This window comes from Brachyhypopomus gauderio, unplaced genomic scaffold (assembly GCF_052324685.1).
Source record: "Brachyhypopomus gauderio isolate BG-103 unplaced genomic scaffold, BGAUD_0.2 sc37, whole genome shotgun sequence".
In the NCBI taxonomy this organism is placed as follows: Eukaryota; Metazoa; Chordata; class Actinopteri; order Gymnotiformes; family Hypopomidae; genus Brachyhypopomus; species Brachyhypopomus gauderio.
In genome coordinates, this window is record NW_027506867.1 from 1,401,775 (window position 1) to 1,423,522 (window position 21,748).

Below are 21,748 nucleotides of genomic sequence, written 5' to 3' on the forward strand. Positions count from 1 at the left end.
CATAAGAGATATGAGCTCCAAATATAATGAACACAATCCCAAATCAAAGTTCATCTCTGTAGTGTTTGTCTCTTGGGATGGTGTTTTTTTTCTGCATGATTATTCTATTAAATGTCCAGTAAGTCAAATTGCCAGTGTCCTTATGAACCTGGGTAATGTAATGCAGATACCGTTGACTGAGTTCATGCAGAGTTGGAAAAATCTTAATAGATAACCTCAACAGTAAGAGGGAACCAATGAGGATGTGACCTTGCTACACCAAGCAGTAATGTTTAAACACCTCTCCCCTGAAGAAAGTCAGACTATATAACACATATTAAGACTTCGTTTCCACTACTGAAGGCACTTGACTCTTCCTTCCTGGAAAAACACACACACAAGGACGTGAAGCAGAAGTCTGTAAGGACCATGAAGACCAGGTTGCAACCACATCAATGCCACACGCGTCTGTCACCATGTTATCAAATGTGTAGCTGGTGGTTATCACTGTAGTTTTTTTATCTCTGTAGCTGCACTATACAATAATAGCTGTTAAACCTTTTTGTCATTTTTTTTCTTATGTTGAAAATTATTCTTATAACATGATTAAAGTGCAAAGAAATTAGTAACAGATTGACTTCCTTGGTCAATTTTTGTCTTGTTTGTGGTTCTGATTTGTATTTATTTGTCATGGTGAGCTGGTCTCTCTGCTCAGGGGAGACACCCACACATACACAACTACGCCCTACATACCTCCTGGAGACAATGTTGTGGAAATGTCCTGAAAATAGATGAGCACTCAGATGTGATTAAAAGAGACATTACATAAGTAAAAGAGCATGAGAGTCTCGTTTAGTACAAGAACTGTGAGGAGAGAGAGCAGTTCTCTCTCCTTTATACTGTGCTGACGGGTCACTGTTATCGTTATCCTAAGCACAACATGTTCCAACATATTGATGCATATTGAGCTTGTCACGCTACAGCCCCGGACCCCTCCCTTTGGGGCGTGTGTTTACGTAGTCTGTGTCCGTGTATGTACGTGTGGCGTGTGGCGTGTGGTTGGGTGTGTGTGTGTTCACTCGTGTCATTAGCCTATTGTGTTTCATGCAGTGCTTGTTAGTTAATGTGTATAAAGCGTGTGTGTGCGTGTAACGTCCTGTGCTCGTCTTTGAATCTCACGTAGTTCGTTTTTGATGTTCTATGTGTGGTGCTGCTTTGCAAACTTTTGTCACATGTATGCTGGAATTAATTTATCTTTCTAAATACCAACCACAGATTTGACTACAGGTGGTTTGTCTTCCATGGAATGGAAAAGAGAAGTGATTGTGTAGGCTTAGCTGTGTTACAGAACTTCTTTGAATGATGGGTGTGAACACTCAATACTGAATATTTAAGTCAGTAAGATATAGTAGTTGTGTCCTTACAGTGAATCAAATGCTAACTTTTAGCATTGACTCTTGTTCCTCCCAGATCTGTGACCTGAATTTCTCAAGCCTTGTTTAGTTAAGGATCATTTACAATACTTCACTTACACTTCCTGAACATGGTGGACCTCCTTCTGATCATTATTTTTGCCTCGAGTAAGTGTGTGTGGTGGTTAATTTTAGTTTGTGGTGGTAATTGTTAGTTTAATATGTTGCTAACAAAAGCTACTGTCAGAATGTAATTATCTAATTAACTAGACTCTTGAACAAGTCTTATCCCACAAATGTATAATTACGTTTGAGTTTAAACAGCTTAAATTTGTCAGTGCATTTAGGCAAGTTTACAATCCAAAACGGGACTTTCAGGACTGTATGCATTACATTTGGTGTTACGTGATCACTCTTCAGTGTAGTGTAGTTTTTCCATTTGATGTTTTTCATTTCTTCACCTCTGTTATTTTGTTTGCTTATTTACCTATATGCATGTTTTTTAATCTATATTTAGCTGGTGGTGTGTATTGTCAGGCATGATGTATGAGAGCTACATCATTACTGTACTATTAGTCAGTCTGTAATACTTATCCAATGGTTTATTGTTAATAAACTTAATTAGATAATTAGATCCTCTTTGCAGTTCATTGTCCGCGGTGTGCAGGTGTATTTGCATGTGAGAGGTGTAAGTTTTTCTGGCAGTATTTTAGGCACTGACCACCATGCAGGGGTGCAATTACTTACTTTCTGGGGTGTATGCAAACATACTATCGGCGCCCCCCGAACGAAAGTTGTTGACGGGGGGGTGGCGAACGTAAGATGGACACAAATTCAGTATTATATCTCATTGATTTGGCGCCCCCTATAGTGCAGCGCCCCTATGCGTCGCATACGCTGCATGCCCCCTTTTTGCGCCACTGCCACCATGCGTTGTGTGACAGAACAATGTCAAGGCTTTTGCATGTCCTTGCGGTAGTTTTGTGTTCATTTGTTGATGTGCTGAAACCAGACAAGTTCAGGTGGGATTTTAGAAACACTATCTCTCCCTCTCAAAGACATATTAAACACAGGTGAGGGTCATCATACTGTGAAATAAATTTTTTTTTCCAGGAATACCAGTACACCATTTATGATATGGTGAATGAAGCAAATTAAAACCAACCTTTTTTGAACTGGAAATTACTTTAAAAGTGCTTGTTAGAAAACCACAACGTGAACCATTTGCTGTATACTATGTGTTTGAGTTCTAAGTTCTTTATTTGTTCTTTTTTCATGATCCAGCTGTAGCAGCAACTAACCTTACCAATGTATCCAGTGGTACCAACATAACAACGGTGCCCACTTCAAAGATCTCTACATCATTCATTACCCCAACAACTAACTCACCTACTGCAGTTACTGCATTATCCACAACGACTCCACTGTGTCAGAATGGTGGTCAGCTAGACAACGGCCTCTGCATCTGTCCCAATGACTACACTGGAACATGGTGTCAAATACGCAAGTTACTTTATATTCTTTCATCCTTGCTTTTCTTGATTTCCAGTTTGATAGTTCAGGTCATAATGTGGTAGACTAGATCTTCTCAAGCATTTTGTCCCAAAACATCTTTAATTTAGACTTGGTCAGCAGAACTACATGAATGGAAGCAGAAAGACTGAGATCTATGAGTATTCCAGCATTGTAAAGCTGTGTAAACACAGAGAGGCCTAGTCATAGTTTGAATGCAACTTAAAATGTGATGTTTGTTCTCAGGGTTCATAAACAGTACCCACAGGGCCTGGCACCACTTGAATAGATATAAAAGAAAAGTTCAAATGTGCTCCAGGGAAACTGTTGAGAATATATACCAAAAAAGTCAACAATCGTGATTTTCTGTGAGGTTTTCAGAAGAAAATGTTTTCCCACTCTGAAACATTTAATTTTGGCACACAAAGCTTAAGACATTTTGTATCATATGTGTAGATGGCGATTAGAACACCTACATCAATTAGAAAAAAAAAATTATAGTTATAAATTGTTATAGCTTAAAAAAACTCTGTCAGCCTGTGATGTGAAATATGCTACAGTCCCGTATGTATCTTTTCTTCAGATAACTTCTGTTCTAAGAAACAGATCAACAAATTTACATTCCCCCAAACCAGCTGTGGTCTTTACAGTTATTCAATTGAGATATGTCCATCAAACACACCCAATGGTAAGGAACTCTAATTTCCTCCTAAACCCCATATTACAAATTGCAACCAGACTAAGAACTAAAACCTTAAAAGGAAGTTCTTGGCATTATCAACCTGGCTAACTGGGTATACTGAATTAATTGTACTGTTTCTTCCAATTATAAATCCTGTGTCCTACAGCAGATTTAGGTATCTGTATAAGAAATTAAACTGACACTAAAGCACACACAATCTTTGCTAATACACTTTAGTTACTTTTGTAACATCGCACCTGTCCTACTTTTGTGCTTGGACCACACAGCTGGATTTCCACAAGCCAGTGTGCTCTGCTTGAATCAGTCTTTTGGTACACCTACACAGCTCGACTGCACACAGACCCTCGACACCATTCATGGAGATGTAAGCATACTCCAACTGTTGCACATTCTCAAAAACAATAATTTTAACATTGTCATCCAATATCTGATGTACATCTCTCTCTTATGTTGTTTTCAACACAGTCAATTCCCAATAGTTACACACATGTTATAAGGACATATTAGAGAACTCCCCCAAATGTATGGGCATCCGTGATGTCTGTAGATTCATTCGACTCCATTCTCAATGTTTTCTGTCATGTGTCTTTGTTTTGATTTTGTTTCCTGGTTTTATTCCAAGTGCTTTTAGTTTTAGTTCTCAATTACCACTCCCCCTTTTTTAGTTCTCCATCCATCGATTCCATCTGTGTCTTGTTATTAGGCCTAGTTATCTGATGGATCACTTCTTGTGTATTTCCCTTGTTGTTTGCTGGTTATTGTCATTGTTATGTTCAGCTCTGGTTGGTGTTCATAGCCTTCATTCGTTTTTGCTTTAGCTTCCGTTTGTTGTACTTTGCCCTGTTTGTTTTCTTCAGCCTCTGTTGTTTATTTCCTAGCTTGTGTATTTTGTAGCTGGTTTTCTTTTGTCTTTCTGTTAATTATATCAGCTTGCTTCCTTCGTAATGGCGAACTGATCCTGGACTGTTATAATAACTGTTATTGTGAATTTGATCTTGCTCCTCTCAGCGTTTGCGTTTGTCACTTGACCACTCTACCATTACACTTAAAAAGTAACATTAGCATCCCATTAACTGTATTTAGAAACAATATTTCCCAATCCTTTTGCGTGGCCATTTCCCTATCAAAATGGCAATGTCCAGCATGTTTTGGAAATACTACATTTAGCAAAAAATGTACTGCAGTGAAACAAGACTCTCCCATCAAACTAAAACCAGTGTTCCTTTATATTTTATTCTACGTCACGTTTAACGTAATGTACTGTATATGTGTATGTATATTAATGTATATGACATATGTAGTCTGATAAGCATGCTATTTAATTAGATGTAATCCCCCTCTAATGGATTACTCTAATTTGTGTACTAAAATATGCACTTTTTAAATGAAAGCTTTCACAGTCCGGACTGAACAAGACAGAGTTAGCCTTCAACACCCAAATACTCACATCCAGACCTAATCAGCTCACATCCCACAACATCAGCACAGCTGCAGAAATAGCCAGCAGTCTGCTATCTCTGCAGGATATATCAGAGGTACAGTGCCTTATTCACTTTGCTCTACAAAACCACAACTTTGCAGTAAACTTTACAGCAGTGTCTTACAACTTTACAGCAGTATCTTAGAGACATATTTTAAAACAAACTCTTTGGCTTAAACATTAATAAAGTTGAAAAAAAATTACTCTGGGTTCAGTAGCTACAAATTTCATGGTATTGTTGACAGGAGAATAGGACCAAGGTTGGGGAGGGCTCCACGGTAAAGTGATGAAATCTGAGAAGATTGTTTACTGTTTTTTTTCCTCTGCAGAACAGTAAACAAACTGATGAGGTTTTAGACCCTTATCGTGACGTTTCTCTGGATTCATGTTTATTTGATTTCCTTGTTCAGAAAAACTCCTGATTCTTTTCATAAAGGGATTAGGCAGAAGCATCAAATCAAATATAGTTAAATGCTAATGTGTGAATCACTGATCCAGATGAATTAAGATTTGAGAAAGCTTTAATGTATTATTGTAATTACTGTGTATACACGCTGGTCTTGTACCAAGTCAGCCTTTGTACTTTAATGAACACTGATATGAGGTGTGGAGTATGTACTTTAATGAACACTGATATGAGGTGTGGAGTATGTACTTAATGAACACTGATATGAGGTGTGGAGTATGTACTTTAATGAACACTGATATGAGGTGTGGAGTATGTACTTTAATGAACACTGATAAAAAATAAATAAATTTGCTGGGTGGCGAACGTAAGTTGTTGACGGGGGGGGGTCCAAGGGTCGCGACCCAGAGTTTTAAAAACCCTGGTGTAGACTATGTACTTTAATGAACACTGATATGAACACTGAGGTGTGGAGTATGTTCTTTTTATGCAGGAGCTCATTCTCATAGGCTATTACACTCATACTGCCATTTCCAGGATATCTGACATATATTGTTCAGTACTAAACTGCGCTATTTCCTAAAGATTCTCTAAATATTCATATGGCTTTGCATCCCCAGAAGTCTTTGGTGCGCCGTTGAATCACTTGTCTCTTTTACCTCAATGTTCAGGACGCAAAGCAGGCTGCGGTGTCTACAGTCAGCCAGCTGCTTAATGCTGGAGGAAACAAGTTTTCCAACTCCACCAGGAATTCTACCAACAGGTACAGCCTCATTGAACCCAGACATACCTGCACACTTTCATAACTCTGACACCCAACATGCAAGGTATTCAACTTCAGTTGTGTGTGTGTGAGTGATCATTTGATTTATCCACAGACTCGTGCAGACTTTGCAGGTTTTCTCACTGAGCGGGAATTCAATGGTGCAGCCAAATGTTGTAGTGCAGTCGGCCAAAGTGAAGGTGACTGAGACTGCAGGGGTCAAGTTCAGCGCTTTTAGAGGTCTGCACGGCTGGAGAATATGTTTCAAAACTTTAGAAAAACTGATCTGATCTATAGCAATAATTATGGTGGTTACAACATTATCTTTTTCAAATTTACAACAAACGTTGGAGTAATGATTCATTTGTGTAGCAAATTAAGCACATTAGTATGTGCCATGCCATACTCCAATCTTAATTTCAGCTTCACCTTGATATTTTCTCAAATTACATTTGACTGGATATTGCTCAATTGTACATGTGTACATTTTCCTTACCCCACAATCCTGGAATCTGTGGAATCACAATTAAATAAGAAAATAAGAAAGCATCTGAGATCAGGAAATGTGGTAAATAATTTTAGAGGCATTGTGCTGATCATATTTTGAATGACATTCCTTCAGCAATCATAATCTCAAGCCAACCTGACTGCTTTCCGTATCTGACCCACATGAACCTCCTTGTAGGTTTGTCAGACAACTTCTCACCTAACAGAATCAACCTGAGTGACACGGCTGCAAATCTTCAACAGCCTCCCACTGATGTCCAGATGACCATCAACTTTAAAACAGGTACCATATGTAATTAAACGCTTAGCTTTAGACAGTGAAAAAATCACCAAAAAATGAAATTGTATCCACAGTATTCATAGCTGGATCTCAAACCCACATCCAGCCATTGGTCCAAAAAAGCCAGATCTCCACCAACAACCAGAACATCTGACAGTTTATGACAGTGACCGTTTCCATCACTCCATACTCTCCTTCAGGGAGTTATGGTCATTGTCACAACTTAGAATGATAAAACAATCTAGAAACACTTGACTCTAAAACATTAGTTATAGAAGATGATCAAACGTGATTTAGATTTTTTTTGTTTGTCTCAACAAACCTCACATCATGCTTCATTTACCTGCTCCTTCAATTCTCTATTTTTTTTTTCAACTGTGCAATTGTGATGGGCGGGAGAATGAAAATAAAAAAGGAAGTGATCACACCAGTCTCAGGGATGAAGGAGGATTTAATAATAACGTGCATCAAAGTCCGTGACATATCCAAATTAAAGACACAATAACCACCCGTCCAGCCACCAGCCACCTCTTCTAGCTCTTCTGGGAGGATACCGAGGCATTCCCAGGATATAGTCTCTCCAGCATGTCTTGGGTCTTTCCTAGGGTCTCCTCCCAGTTAGACATGCCTGGAGAGCCTACCTAGGTGGCATCCGGACCAGATGCCCGAACCACCTCAACTGGCTCCTCTCTACGTGGAGGAACAGCGACTCTACTCCGAACCTCTCCCAGATGACCGTGCTCCGTACCTTATCTCTAAGGGAGAGCCCAGATACCCTGCGGAGAAAACTCATTTTGGCTGCTTGTAATCACAATCTCATTCTTTCGGTGACTACCATAGGTAAGAGTCGGAATGTAGATTGACCAGTAAATTGAGAGCTTTGCCTTTTGGCTCAGCTTTCTCTTCACCACAACAGTCCGGTACAGCGTCCGCAATACTGCAGCCACAGCACTGATCCGCTTGTCAATCTCTCATTCCCTCTTTCCCTCACTCGTGAACAAGAACACGAGATACTTGAACTCCTCCACTTGAGGCAATGACTCATTCCTGTCCCAGAGAGGGCAATCCAGCCTTGTCCGACTGAGTACCATGGTCTCAGTTTTAGAGGTGCTGATTCTCATCCTGGCCATCTCGCACTCGGCTGCAAACTGATCCAGCGAGAGCTGTAGGTCCTGGCCTCATGCTGCCAACAAGACCATATCATCCGCAAAAAGGAGACGCAGAATCCTGAAGCCACCAAACCGAACCCCCTCCGCTACTTGGCTACGCCGAGAAATTCTGTCCATAAAAGTTATGAACAGAATCTGTGACAAAGGGCAGCCCTGGCAGAGTTCAACTGCCACCGGGAACCAGTCTGACTTACTGCTGGCCATGCAAACCAAGCTCCTGCTCCGTTTGTACAGGGACTGGATAGCCCCTAACTGCGGGCCACGTACCCTATACTCCTGGAGCACCCCCCAGAGGAATCCCTGAGGGACACGGGTCGAATGCCTTCTCCAAATCCACAAAACACAAATTGTTCCTCTTGTAACTGAGATTCGGCTATCGAGCGGACTCTCTTCTCCAGTACCCCTACATAGACCTTACCGGGGAGGCTGAGGAGTGTGATCACCGATAGTTGGAGCATACCCTCTGCGATGTTGCAAAGACATGTCAGCCAGGACATTCCCACAACATCCAAAGCCTTAAGGAACTCAGGGCGGCTCTCATCCACCCTCGGAGCTTTGACGCCAAGGAGTTTCACAACTACCCTGGTAACCTCAGCCTGAGTGATGGGCAAACCCCTGTCCAAGTCCCCCAGCTCTGCTTACTCTATGGAAGATGTGATCGTGGGGTTGAGAAGATTCTCGATGTATTCCTTCCACCGCCTAGTGACATCCCCAGTCGAGGTCAGTTAAAGACCTTTCTGACAGGTTCCTCTGCCAGACGTTCCCAGCAAACCCGCACGATATGTTTGGGTCTGCCAGTTCTGTCCAGCATCCTTGCCCACCATCTGACCCAACTCACCACTAGGTTACCCGAGTGTCCAAGACACACGGTTGCAAGTCCGACGACACGATTACAAAATCGATCATTGAGCTGTGACCTAAGGTGTCCTGGTGCCATGTGCACTTATGGACACCTCTGTGCTCGAACATGGTGTTCATTATGGACAGACTGTGACGAGCACAGAACTCCAATAACAAAACACTAATCAGGTTCAGATCGGAGAGGCCATTTCTCCCAATCATGCCTTTCCACGTCGTTGCTCACGTGTGCATTGAAGTCCCCCAGCAGAACAATAGGATTCCCAGTAGGGGCACCTTCCAGTATCCCCTCAAAGGACTCCAAGAAGGCCGGGTCCTCCGAACTGCCATTTGGTGCATAAGCACAAACAACAGTCAGAGCCCGTTCCCCAACCCGAAGGTGCAGGGAAGCAACCCTCTTGTCTACCGGGGAAAACCCCAACACACAGGCAGCGAGCCGGGGAGCTGTCAGTAAGCCCACTCCAGCCCTCCACCTTTCAACCTGGACAACTCCAGAAAAGAATAAATCCAGCCAAGAGGATTGGTTCCACAACCCAAATTGTGTGTTGAGGTGAACCCAACTATATCTAGTTGGTATCTCTCAGCCTCGCACACCAGCTCAGGCTCCTTCCCAACCAGAGAGGTTACGTTCCATGTCCCAAGAGCCAGCTTCAGTAATCAAGTACTTGGCCTCAGTAACCAAGGACCAGTACGCCAAGGCCACCACCCAATCACATCACATCACAACATGACAACATGAAATACTGCTGCTGCTGATGGCAGCGGCCAGTAGAGGGCCTCTGTACGCTGACAGCAATAAGAACACAAACATTTACATAAGGCAGGAGAAGACATGGAGAAAACCAAAGCTAATTGTTTTAGGTTTAGTGGAAAGCATTTATTTTTGCTTTTAGTTCTTTTTTGTCTTAACTCAAGCATTCTTGTATTTGAAATATGTCCAATAGTAGTACTAATAATGGAAATTATGTTGCTTATTGTTTGTAGTTTTTAATCAACTTGCAACTTTAAATTTCTTATTTCTCTAACCTGTGTGTACGTGCGTGTGTGTGTCCTGCAGACTCATCTCCGAGCAGCCAGTATGTAAATGTTGGCATTGTGCTGTATAATAATGATCACTTCTTCGAGTCAAGGAATTTTCAGTCCTCTCTGAACACCCAAACTAAAGTGATCTATGGAAATCTGACGAGAACCGACGTCATCGACCATGTTAATTTTAGTGTGAGCAAAGATGTAAGAGACGTTTCCACTCACTCTTGATACAGTATGTTACCTATGAAACCGCATCCACGCTTTACCATGTTTGCCATTTGTTGTCATCATAAATTAATGTACAGATTATGTTAAAAAGGTCAGGCCTGGATTGGTGTATTTACAGCATTAATATTACTGAATTAGACACAAAATGTTATACAGCTAAACGATAGCTAAACAGCGATTTCACAATCACAAGGGTATATTGCATTACATTACAAGGGTAACATTCAAGTCTACAAAAATGACAACCAGACTGGCCATTATCTATATCTAGATTAATGCGTAAAGATGTCTTCCAAAAACCTCCTGTTGTGACGCGTGGTGCAGGGTGAAGGACGAGGCACAGAATCCTTACGGTCACTCACGAACGTCACGTTGATTTTACAAATATAGCGCGGATAGCGCACACATAACAATATACACATTCACGTGTGAGACTCAGACAATGATAAGCACGGAACACTGCGCGAACACACATTAAATAGTCAAACCACATAAGTCCAGAGTGATCACGAGACGAGCCACAGATGAGACGAATGATCCACACCCACGAAGATCCGCAGACGTCTAGTCGTAGACGACATAAACACATGCCCAAAGGGGAGGGGTCAGGGGCTGTAACGTGACACCTGTCAAGTCTGACCTGACAGGGTTTGTTTTTTTTATTTTACTTTGTTTAACGCAGAAGGACGTTATATTTTAACAGATTTTTTTCCTTTCTTGGCTCAGTAATTATAGTACTTATATGCAAATTGTCAGTGACAGCTCCGGACCCCTCCTTGTGGGTGTGTTATGTTGTCTGAGTGCCGTTATGTCCATGTTTCTAGTTCCGTGGGTGTGGGTTGTTTGTGTCTTGTGCTTGTCTTTGTCTAAAGTTCGTGTCTGTGTAAGTGTCTGTTGTAAGTGCTTGCACTGCCGCACAGAGCTTCATGTTATTTGTCCATTAAAAGTTGTATGTTGCACCGTTGCTGTCGTCGTCGTGCCTGCCTCTTCCGCACGTTACAGAAAGACGAGCCACCGAAATGCCAGGATACACGTCTAGCGGCTTCCCCTCCCCCGTGTCTGCAGCTTCTCAGACATCGGAAGAGGAGGAGGTCAGCCCCCCATCTTTGTTGTGCACTGTGCCAACGGTGTATTACGGGGAAGGCGAAGAGGAGGCCAAACCTACTCTGTCCGTCCACTCAACCCCCACCGAGCACCATGGTGTGGAGGAAGAGGAGATCAGCCCTCCTCCTTCCATTTACTCGGCCTATACCGAGTATTACGGTGAGCAGGAGGATGACGTCAGTCCCCCTCCATCCCTTTGCACACCGCCCTCGGAGCATAACAGCGAGAGCTCGGAGGAGGACAGTGCCTCTGTGTGCTCGGAGGTGACAGTCCAGTCTGAGAAGGGGTTCCCGAGTGGAGTGGACGTTCCTCGTGCCCCCTCGAAGGGGAGCAGTATGGACTGTTCACACTGCACGACCGAGGAGCCGATGTCTCTAGGTCGGGGCAGTTCTGAGGAGGAGGAAGAGGAAATGGAGCGAGCCAGCGCTGTCCCAGGGAGCACGAGGCGCCGCGGTCGGTAGCCAGCAAGCGGCGTAAAGCAAGCCCCCCGGTAGTGACTCAAAAGGCGACCGAAGCGCCCAGAGGGAAGCAACGGGGTGCACGATCTTCGGGGGCACCGAGCAGCGCAGCGTGCGCAGGGAGCTCAGTCCCGAAGACCGGAGGGACTCCGCCGCCTGTCTTGCCTGCGACCCCAGGAGGGGTCGCGCCACTGTTAGCGCTCTGGCAGGCAGCCAGAATGATTTTGTGGCTGCCTGTGCCTGTATGTTTGTCCGTCCCAATGTTACTCCCAAACCCCCTTTTCCCTCTTGTGCCGTTTGTGTTTAATGTGCCAGTGTGTGTGCTTGTAACTGTGCCCATGTTTAATGTATTTTCCCCTGTCTTCCCAGGGAGGGTGTTTTAGAGCTGTTCGTGGCAGTTCCCACCATTGGGGGAGATGGCTCTCGGGGGCTTGTGGTTCCGGCGACTCCGGACCTGCCCGTCAGTGTGGGTTCGGGGCTTTCCAGCTGCGCGGGATGCTCCGGGAGTAGCGAGCCCCTGGTGGGGAGTTCTGTCACGGTGACAGCTCCGAACCCCTCCTTGTGGGCATGTTGTTATGTTGTCTGCGTGCCATTATGCCCATGTTTGTAGTTCCGTGGGTGTGGGTTGTTTGTGAGCGTGTTCGTTAGTCTCACCTGTGCCTTGTCTTGTGATCACCGGGGAATGTGTTCATCACCTATTTAATGTGCATTCGTGCAATGTCTCGTGCTCGTCTTTGTCTAAAGTTTGTGCCTGTGTAAGTCTCTGTTGTAAGTGCTTGCGCTGCCGCACAAAGCTTCAGGTTATTCAGGGGGTGACTCTTTGCAGAGAACAGGCCAATCAGAACCCTCTCTGTTTTGTCTCTCTCCTTCCCACTTGTGATTAGAGGAAAAAAAAGTCTCCGGGCACTCGTTCTGAATTCCGGGAGATTATATGTGACTCGCAGGTATCAGGGAGCCACTACCGAAATGCGGGAGACTTGGGATGTCTGTATCCTGAACATGTAGCCCAGCATTGCTGTGTTTTGTTTCCCGCCAAAAAGAGAAATTATGGTCCAACTTATGACCAACAAGGTCATTCAAACATTAAAAGTTTGTATCACAGCTAAAAAGAGCAACACACTGTTACACACCTGAAAAGCGATTGATTTTGCACTCTTGAGCATCTAAAGGGAGTTTGATTAGACAGTGTTATGCACTCAAAAAGAGCAGGAATCTTGATATCCCGTGCATGAAACAACATGGATGTAGAGAAATGTTGTCTGTGGTAGTCTATGGTTTTGCGGACTTTTTACACACTGTTGGATCTGCTCAAATGTACGACTGTCTGTATTTTTCAGAATATGTCCAAAATGTTTTTCCATGACTTTGCGTGTGTGACTTGGGATGTCAGCAAGACAGAATGGAAGTCAGACATCTGCAGAAAAGTGCTTAATGGTCCGGGCAGGTCTGATGTGCTGACCTGCCACTGTAAAAACACCGCTAATTTTGCTGTGCTCATGGTGAGATCTGTTGGTTATCTTAGGAGTGTAGTATATATTTTTGAGGAAGGCCAGTTTAATGAATATATGGATCATGTGACATCCACATGCTCACCCCTCTAATCCAGAACAGTGTTTTTTGTGTATATGTCAGTTATGGTATAATAATATATATTTTTTAATAATAATTCAATCATTTAGTTGAGTTTAGTTTTATGCTTCTTTTTGTAGCTCTCTTTGGCATCATCAGCTCTCAGGCATTTTTACTAACATTTGCCTCTTCAAAATAAGATTTGTTTTGAGGGGTGTTGTTTTAAACCTGTTTATGTTATGCAGACTAACGGGTTAAACCTGTCTGCGAGCTGCTTAGAGGCGTCACCAAGTTCCCTTAGGATTGAGACTGTGTCTGTGCCCCGGGTTAAACTAAATCATAAGAAAATAGTCCGCCCGAAGTTTTTAACTAATATTCAGACTTCACATCAAATTATTACAACCTATATGACCGATCTGAAAATTGGATTAATCAATATTCGATCGCTCAACTCAAAAGCAGTTTTTGTAAATGAACTTATAACAGACCAGAAAATTGATATTCTTTGTCTAACTGAAACGTGGGTTCAATCTGGTGATTATTTAACTCTAAACGAAGCCACTCCTGTGGGATATAGTTATATACATAGACCTAGACTGTCAGGCAGAGGAGGTGGAATATGTATAATCTATCGTGATTGTTTAGAAATTCATCAGAAATACTTAGATATCTCAAACTCATTTGAGATGCAGTCTATTAATGTTATTAGTCCATCGGAAAATAAAAGTACATTCTCCCTAACTAATGTATACAGACCACCAGGGCCTTACTCAGATTTCTTAAACGATTTCACCGATTTTGCAGCAAATTTAGCAGTATGTAGTGACAAAATAATAATGGTAGGAGACTTTAACATACACTTTGATAATGCGGAGGATCCACTGACAAGGGCTTTTACTTCTATATTGAACTCTGTCGGCATTAAACAAAACGTAGTAGGACCTACACATTATCGAAATCATACCCTAGATCTAATATTAACGCTGGGTATCGACGTAGATAATATAAACATACTCCCGCAAACCGTAGCAATCTCCGATCATTATTTAGTAAAATTCGATTTTCACCTTAACATAAATACCCGCCCGTCTCCTCGGCAGTGTATAAAGCGCTCAATAAATTCATCAACAGCAGCACGGTTTATTGAAACCCTCCCTGACTTAACTGCTTTAGCCCACTCGCCATCCGATCCAGGAGAGTTAGATAGTCTAACCGACTACTTAGAGAATACCTGCAGATCAGCTCTAGATATAGTAGCTCCACTAAAATATAAAAAAGCTATATCCAAAAAGCTCGCCCCATGGTACACCGACCAAACTAGAAACTTAAAACAAATAGCACGTAAATTAGAGCGGAAATGGCGATCTACTAAATTGGAAGTATTCCACTGTGCCTGGAAGGATAGCATTATTGACTACAAACGGGCACTCACTAAAGCACGCTCAGCATACTTAGCCTCACTGATAGAGAAAAATAAAAACAATCCTAGATTTCTTTTTAATACTATTTCTAAACTTACAAAAAATCAAGCAGGCACAGAACCTCAGATTCCAGTAAACCTCACTAGTAATGTATTTATAGATTTCTTTGATAATAAAATAGAGAATATTAGACAAAATATAAAACCCTTTATTAGCAATACGACTGGTATGTCATCTGGTTTGGTTGATATTGATTTAAATTACATACCGGGAGAAAAACTTGATGCTTTTCATCCACTCCCAAAATCAGAATTAGAGAAAATAATTTCTTCCTTAAATTGTACTACCTGCACATTAGACTCGGTTCCCTCAAAGTTATTAAAAGAGGTATTACCAGCTGTAACTGAACCTCTTCTAACTATAGTTAACTCATCCATTACAATAGGTCACATGCCCAAATCATGTAAATTAGCAATTATCAAACCTCTGATCAAGAAACCAAATCTTGATCCGACTGTGCTATCTAATTATAGACCCATTTCAAACACATCATTTATATCTAAGATCATAGAAAAAGCTGTTGCCCAGCAATTATGCCTATATCTGCATAGGAATAACACATTTGAAAAGTTCCAATCTGGTTTTAGGCCCCATCACAGTACTGAAACAGCATTAGTTAAAGTAACAAATGATCTCCTCCTTGCATCAGATCAAGGCTATGTATCACTGTTAGTGCTTCTTGATCTTAGTGCAGCTTTCGACACAATTGATCATAGGATCTTGCTAGAAAGGTTAGAACGCTGGGTTGGAGTCTCAGGCACAGCCCTTTCATGGTTTCAGTCTTACTTAACAAATCGCTATCAGTTTGTAGAGCTCAATAATATTTCATCCAAACGTACAATGGTTAAATATGGGGTCCCGCAAGGCTCCATCTTAGGACCACTATTATTTACATTATATATGCTACCATTGGGCACAGTTATAAACAAACATGGTGTCAATTTTCACTGCTATGCGGATGACACTCAACTTTACATATCAGCCAAACCCGATGACAAACTCAGTTTAGGAAAAATTGAGGCCTGTGTAAGAGATATTAAATGCTGGATGTCTCTAAACTTCCTACAATTAAATGAGGACAAAACAGAAGTTCTCCTTGTGGGCCCTAAGGCCGCAAGACAGAAAATTCCAAATTTAATGCTTAATCTTGCAGACTATCCCATTACACCTGGCACAGTAGCCAAAAACCTAGGCATCATACTCGACTCTGACCTATTATTTGATAAATATATAGATAATACTACTAGGATAGCTTTTCTACATCTCCGCAACATTGCCAAATTAAGAAATGCATTATCACAGGATGATGCAGAAAAATTGGTGCACGCATTTGTTAGCTCTAGACTAGACTACTGCAATTCACTACTGTCAGGATGTTCAAATAGGAATCTAAATAAACTTCAAGTAGTTCAAAATGCCGCAGCTAGAGTTCTGACCAGAACTAGAAAATTTCAGCATATTAGACCAGTCTTATCAGCCCTGCATTGGCTCCCAGTTAAATTTCGTATTGATTTTAAAATTCTATTATTAGCATATAAAGCACTACACGGGCTTGCTCCTGAATACCTCCAGGAACTTATTTCCTACTATGAACCCCCACGTCAACTAAGATCACAGGGTGCTGGTCTGTTATTAGTTCCACAAATTAACAAGGTAACAGCAGGGGGAAGAGCCTTTTCTTATAAGGCCCCCCAGCTTTGGAATAATCTTCCTAAATGTGTCCGGGACTCTGACACAGTCACAATCTTTAAATCTAGGTTGAAAACCCACTTATTTAGTCTAGCGTTTGATAATTAATATCCCCCTTAGATAAAGGTACAGATCCAGGGGTTCATAGACGAAGGGTTTTATGGTAGACTGGGGTACTGGTGCTGTCATCCTGTCACTGCTCGTGGTCACTCAAGTTTGTTGACAGTGCAGTGGACGGATGCCATTGTCTCAGAATGCCCCCAAGCCTATGTTACCTTCTGGTTCTGCCTTTTTTTAGCTAGGCTGTAATAATTTAACTTAGTGCCGGAGTTGCTGCCACACTCCAGAAATGTTTATAATTTTACCTGTCCTGTATATGTCCTCATACAGAGCTAATTTTCCCTGTTTCATTTCTCCACATGGCTGCCCGCCTGCTTGAGGAATAATGAGATGAGGAGAGACAAGCGATCCATCCTGGCCGGCCACCTCCTGCCTAACCGGATGCCTACACCATGATGGACATTATTACATATTTTTCGGTCTAAATTGACATTATTGCATCTTTTACATTCTGTCTACATTCTGTCTATATTGTTGTTGTTGTCATGGTGACCGGTGTCGGCCAGAGGAGGATGGGTTCCCCCCCTGAGTCTTGGTTCCTCTCAAGGTTTCTTCCTCATGCAAAAAACTAGGGAGTTTTTCCTTGCCACTGTCGCCTTTGGCTTGCTCACTGGGGGCTAGGACTCGGCACTTGTAAAGCTGCTTTGTGACAACAACTGTTGTAAAAAGCGCTATATAAATAAAATTTGATTGATTGATTGATTGATGTTAGGACATGTTATCACATAGCCGAGGCGAGTTTACAGAACTGAACCAAATCAGCAGTGTAACCGTCAGCCTATGTGCGTGTCTTTTTCATTTATGATAAAGGCGTTGCTTAAACTTCAAGTGCAGAGGAGCTTATAAAATCCACAGAGATTCGCTCTTGATATGTGATTAGAAAACATGTGAATGTAAATATGATGTTGCTGTGGTCAGTTATATTGGTTATAATAAGTGTTTTTGTTGTAGAGTTTCAGCCAAGACTTCAGTTACTCTGTAGCGTTAGACATAATCAGTATAAGTGGCTGCAGTCTTTCCATCGTGGGATTGAGTATCACAGCAGTGTTCCAGATCCTGACAAGGTTAGCAAACATGTAAATGGAAAATGTAGTCCAATGTTGAGCCTGGACAGTAGTCCAATGTTTAGCCTAGACAGTAGTCCAAAGTTGAGTCGAGTAAGTTCTCTTCATCCCCTAGCACAAGGATGGGAGGATGGGAGACATGCCTGTTGTCATTGTGTAGGTTTGTCCACTACTGTCCACTAGATGGTGCTGTAGATATGAATAAATAAGTCTCCAAAATTTTAGAGATCTTTTACATTTTATATCACTATTTAGAATCTAAATAGAATCTAAATCTAATCTATTTAGAATCTAAATAGTGATATAAAATGTAAAGATCTAAAAAATTTTGGAGACTTATTTATTCATATCTAAATTTTAGATCTTTCTTGAATTTTTAATATTTGCTATTAAATTTTTTAATAATCAAAGGCACCGAGGGCATGGAGTGACACAAAGTTGTCAATGTTCTGCTGTTTGCTCTATAACAACCATAATAACCCAGTACTCAGTCCGTTCTGTAATCAGCCTTCACTTTGTCACCAAATGTACCACTGCACATGCTTCATATCTGCAGAAAGTCCAGGCAGATGGGCCCAACTCTTCTGCTGGTCAGCATCTGTCTGTCCACGACCACCTTTTACTTCCTCTTCATCTTCGGCATCAACAACCCAGTCCAGCAGATCCCCTCTCCTCCGACAAACAACAACGAAATCCCTGCGAGCGACCTGTACCAAGCACCGGACAGCGGCCCGTGCACGGCGTTCACCGCCCTGCTCCAGTATTTCCTCTTGGCCACCTTCACGTGGAGCACACTCTACGCCATACACATCTACCTCCTGATCAGGAACGGCATCTCGGGTCCACCACAAGGCTTTCACGTGTTTTCCATCACTGTGGGCTGGGGTAGGACACCGTGGCGGACCCCTGGGTCTTGGGTCAATCCGGGCTCACTTGTAATTGCAGATGAAAGTGTTCAGACATGATTATTAGAAAAAAGTGAAAACGAGTTTAAAGTAAGGAATTAAATAAGTGAACCTAAAGAAAAGCTTTTTTATTTTTGGAGTGTTAATGTCTAGTCTCTTCCCTTATCTGCAGGTCTGCCTGCTATTATCGTAGGTATCTCGTTAGGAATCATGTACCGAATGAACTCGCCTTTAGGCTACCGACAAGAGGAGTTGTGAGTTTGCCTTGTTGTTTACATCCCATCATAATTTGTATGTGTGTGTATATATATATATATATATATATATATATATATATATATATATATATATATATATATATATATATATATATTAGGGGTGGGATGCGATTAAAAAAATTAATCTAATTAATTTGAAGCTTTGTAATTACTTAATCGAGATTAATCGCATTTTAATCGCATTTCAAAAAAGTGTCTATACTGGTGGGCGTATCCTAACGAATGTCGGGGCGGAGATACGGTCTCTGGTGGAGATACTGTCCTGCCTACCGGTTCTAATGCGCATGCTCTGGCTCCTATTTTCAAGATGGCAGCGTCCGTGCGGCCATCTTGGTGGCTTCAAAAACTCATAATGGGAGTCAACGGTGACGTACCGTCCATTATATATACAGTCAATGGTTTAAACTCGCCGCGTCTTACTTAAGCCTTCGACCACAGAGAGCGGTCTACAGTCCACAGCAATCCATCTCGCCAGTGAATTGGTCAACATGTGTTAAAATGTGTAATTTTTTTTTGTTCGTTAATTTTTCTGCAATTAATTAATTAATCGAAATTAACACATTAAAGTCCCACCACTAATATATATATATGTATATGTATATATATATATATATATGCACGGACGTAATTTGGACGTAATTTTTCAAAAACCGGTTTTGGTCCCCCCCACCTTTTATGGTTAAAACCAAATATTTCAATAGCGACGAATCCATGTCCCCCCCCACTTTTTAACGGTTAAAAAACAAATATTTAAATGGCGACGAATCTAGCGCTAGGACCAAGCAGAAAACATTCGGTAACACTTTACGTTCGACACCCCCCCCCCCCCCCCCCCCCGCAGTTCGCCACCACACCCTCCACCAAACACACCAACCCCCCATTTGGAACACACCAACCAGCACCCCCATTTGTGTCCCCCCCACCTAAGAAATCAAAATTATGTCCATGTATATATGTACTTACAATAACTTCTATTTTAGTATATTTTAGCATTTCTTGACACATGGATGCGTGTGTGTGTGTGTGTGTGTGTGTGTGTGTGTGTGTGTGCGTGTGTGCGTGCGTGCGTGCGTGCGTGCGTGCGTGCGTGCGTGTGTGTGCTACAGCTGTTGGCTGGCTGGATTCGATATAAATAATAGGTTTGATCCTCGGAAGCCACTGCTATGGGGTTTCCTGCTGCCCCTGTGCGTCATGCTGCTTATTAACTTTGCCATACTCATTTACTTCTCATTCACCACGTGCAGGCCCAGCCCAAACCTCAACAGGTCAGTCTTAGTTTAGCTGTGTGTGTGTGTGTGTGTGTGTGTGTGTGTGTGTGTGTGTGTGTGTGTGTGTGTGTGTGTGTGTGTGTGTGTGTGTGTGTGAGAGAGAGAGAGAGAGAGAGTGTTGGTCCTCCCCACCCAGTATCACTGGAGCATGTGTAATTTGCTTGTATAGTTCACGGGTGACGCCTTTTCGCAAGAAGATATTGAGCAGTTTCTCACTGGCTGTGGTGCTGGGTGTCTCCTGGATCATTGGCTACTTCATGCTTCTCACCACTGAGCCGATCCTCCACACCATACTCACTTTTGTCTTCTGCATCTGTAATGCCACACAGGTGTGTTTCTTTAAGTTCTTAGCACATTTCTGTTGCAATTTAGGACCATAATGTACTCCCCCCTCCACTGAAATTAGATTTATTATTAGAATTAGAAGTGAATTTGATTTTAGTTGAATGTTGACTCTACTGAAGCCTAATTCTTCTCTCTGTGTTTAAAGGGCATTCAGATCTTCGTTTTGTTCACCGTTAGAACATCATTCTTCAAGCAGAATGTTCTTGTTCTTGTGAGGGCCATTTCTCCTCCTGAGGTGGCCATTCACAAGGAGAGTTACTGGTTATGGCGAGTCAAAAAAAATGACCCCACATATCCTGAACGTTACACATCCAATGACTTTGACCTCCCTGAAGAGCCAGCTCCAAACACCAAACAGCCAGCTCCTAACTCCACCCCTAGGAACCCAAGTCAAGTTCCATAAAAAACGTTCCTGCCAATTCTGTAAATACTGAGATGTTTTGAGAGACTCCCAGTTTGTGACAGTTGGGAATCCCGTCAGTGAATGAAATTGAAATGAAATTAATAAAACAATTAATCCAAGTTGAATTCAATAGAAATAAAACAAACAGCCAAGGAAACAAGTATTTGATATATTTGATGACAAAACATACAGAGACACAATGACTTGAGCTGCTGTCAGCCTTTTTTATGACAATATTATTTACCTCATCAACATATAATGAAGATGTTTAAACTTGAATTGATTTGAAGTTCGAATTCTTAAAGAAACAGATCATGCACAAACTGTGCTTCATATTTGGGTTATCCAAATTTGAGCTGTTAAAGGCTCTGTTAAATGTTGTTAAATTTCTGTTAAAATCTCTTTTAAATGCTATGTTAAAGGCTCTATTAAAAGCTCTTTTAAAATGGTCTGTTAAAGTTTCTGTTACAGGTCCTGTCAACGGCTGAGATATAGAGCTACACTAAGCATCCATGACTTTTTAAAGTTAATGGCTGTCTCAATATTTCCATATTTGTCTATTTTGATCATATGCATATGGAGTTTGCCCTTCTTTCAATTTTAGTGTATTCTTACATTTACGGCATTTGGCAGACGCCCTTATCCAGAGGGACTTTTTTTTTATTTTTATACAAGTGAGCAATTGAGGGTTAAGGGCCTTGCTCAGGGGCACCTCAGTCATAGCCTCAGGTCTGGGAA

The 21,748-nt window shown here is 41.9% G+C and overlaps 1 protein-coding gene across 1 annotated transcript; it reads left to right on the forward strand.

Annotated features, from left to right (window-relative positions):
• Nucleotides 1-345: 345 nt before the first annotated feature.
• Nucleotides 346-21,343, forward strand: adgrg7.1 (adhesion G protein-coupled receptor G7, tandem duplicate 1). The gene is made up of 17 exons (XM_076985285.1): nucleotides 346-419; nucleotides 1,450-1,559; nucleotides 2,676-2,894; nucleotides 3,487-3,591; nucleotides 3,873-3,970; nucleotides 4,998-5,141; nucleotides 6,164-6,255; nucleotides 6,371-6,495; nucleotides 6,941-7,045; nucleotides 10,127-10,299; nucleotides 13,226-13,477; nucleotides 17,699-17,811; nucleotides 18,368-18,696; nucleotides 18,889-18,970; nucleotides 20,101-20,259; nucleotides 20,432-20,591; nucleotides 20,753-21,343. Exons 2-17 carry the CDS (start codon nucleotides 1,523-1,525, stop codon nucleotides 21,008-21,010), a joined length of 2,451 nt encoding a protein of 816 aa, XP_076841400.1. The 5' UTR covers nucleotides 346-419; nucleotides 1,450-1,522; the 3' UTR covers nucleotides 21,011-21,343.
• Nucleotides 21,344-21,748: the final 405 nt, after the last annotated feature.

Bases quoted from the DNA above. Each gene is read 5' to 3' on its own strand.
- adgrg7.1 (XM_076985285.1), top strand. From the start codon at position 1,523: ATGGTGGACCTCCTTCTGATCATTATTTTTGCCTCGA. The intron at 6,256-6,370 runs GTACAGCCTCAT...ATTTATCCACAG, and splicing joins ACCAGGAATTCTACCAACAG to ACTCGTGCAGACTTTGCAGG. The intron at 6,496-6,940 runs GTCTGCACGGCT...ACCTCCTTGTAG, and splicing joins CAAGTTCAGCGCTTTTAGAG to GTTTGTCAGACAACTTCTCA.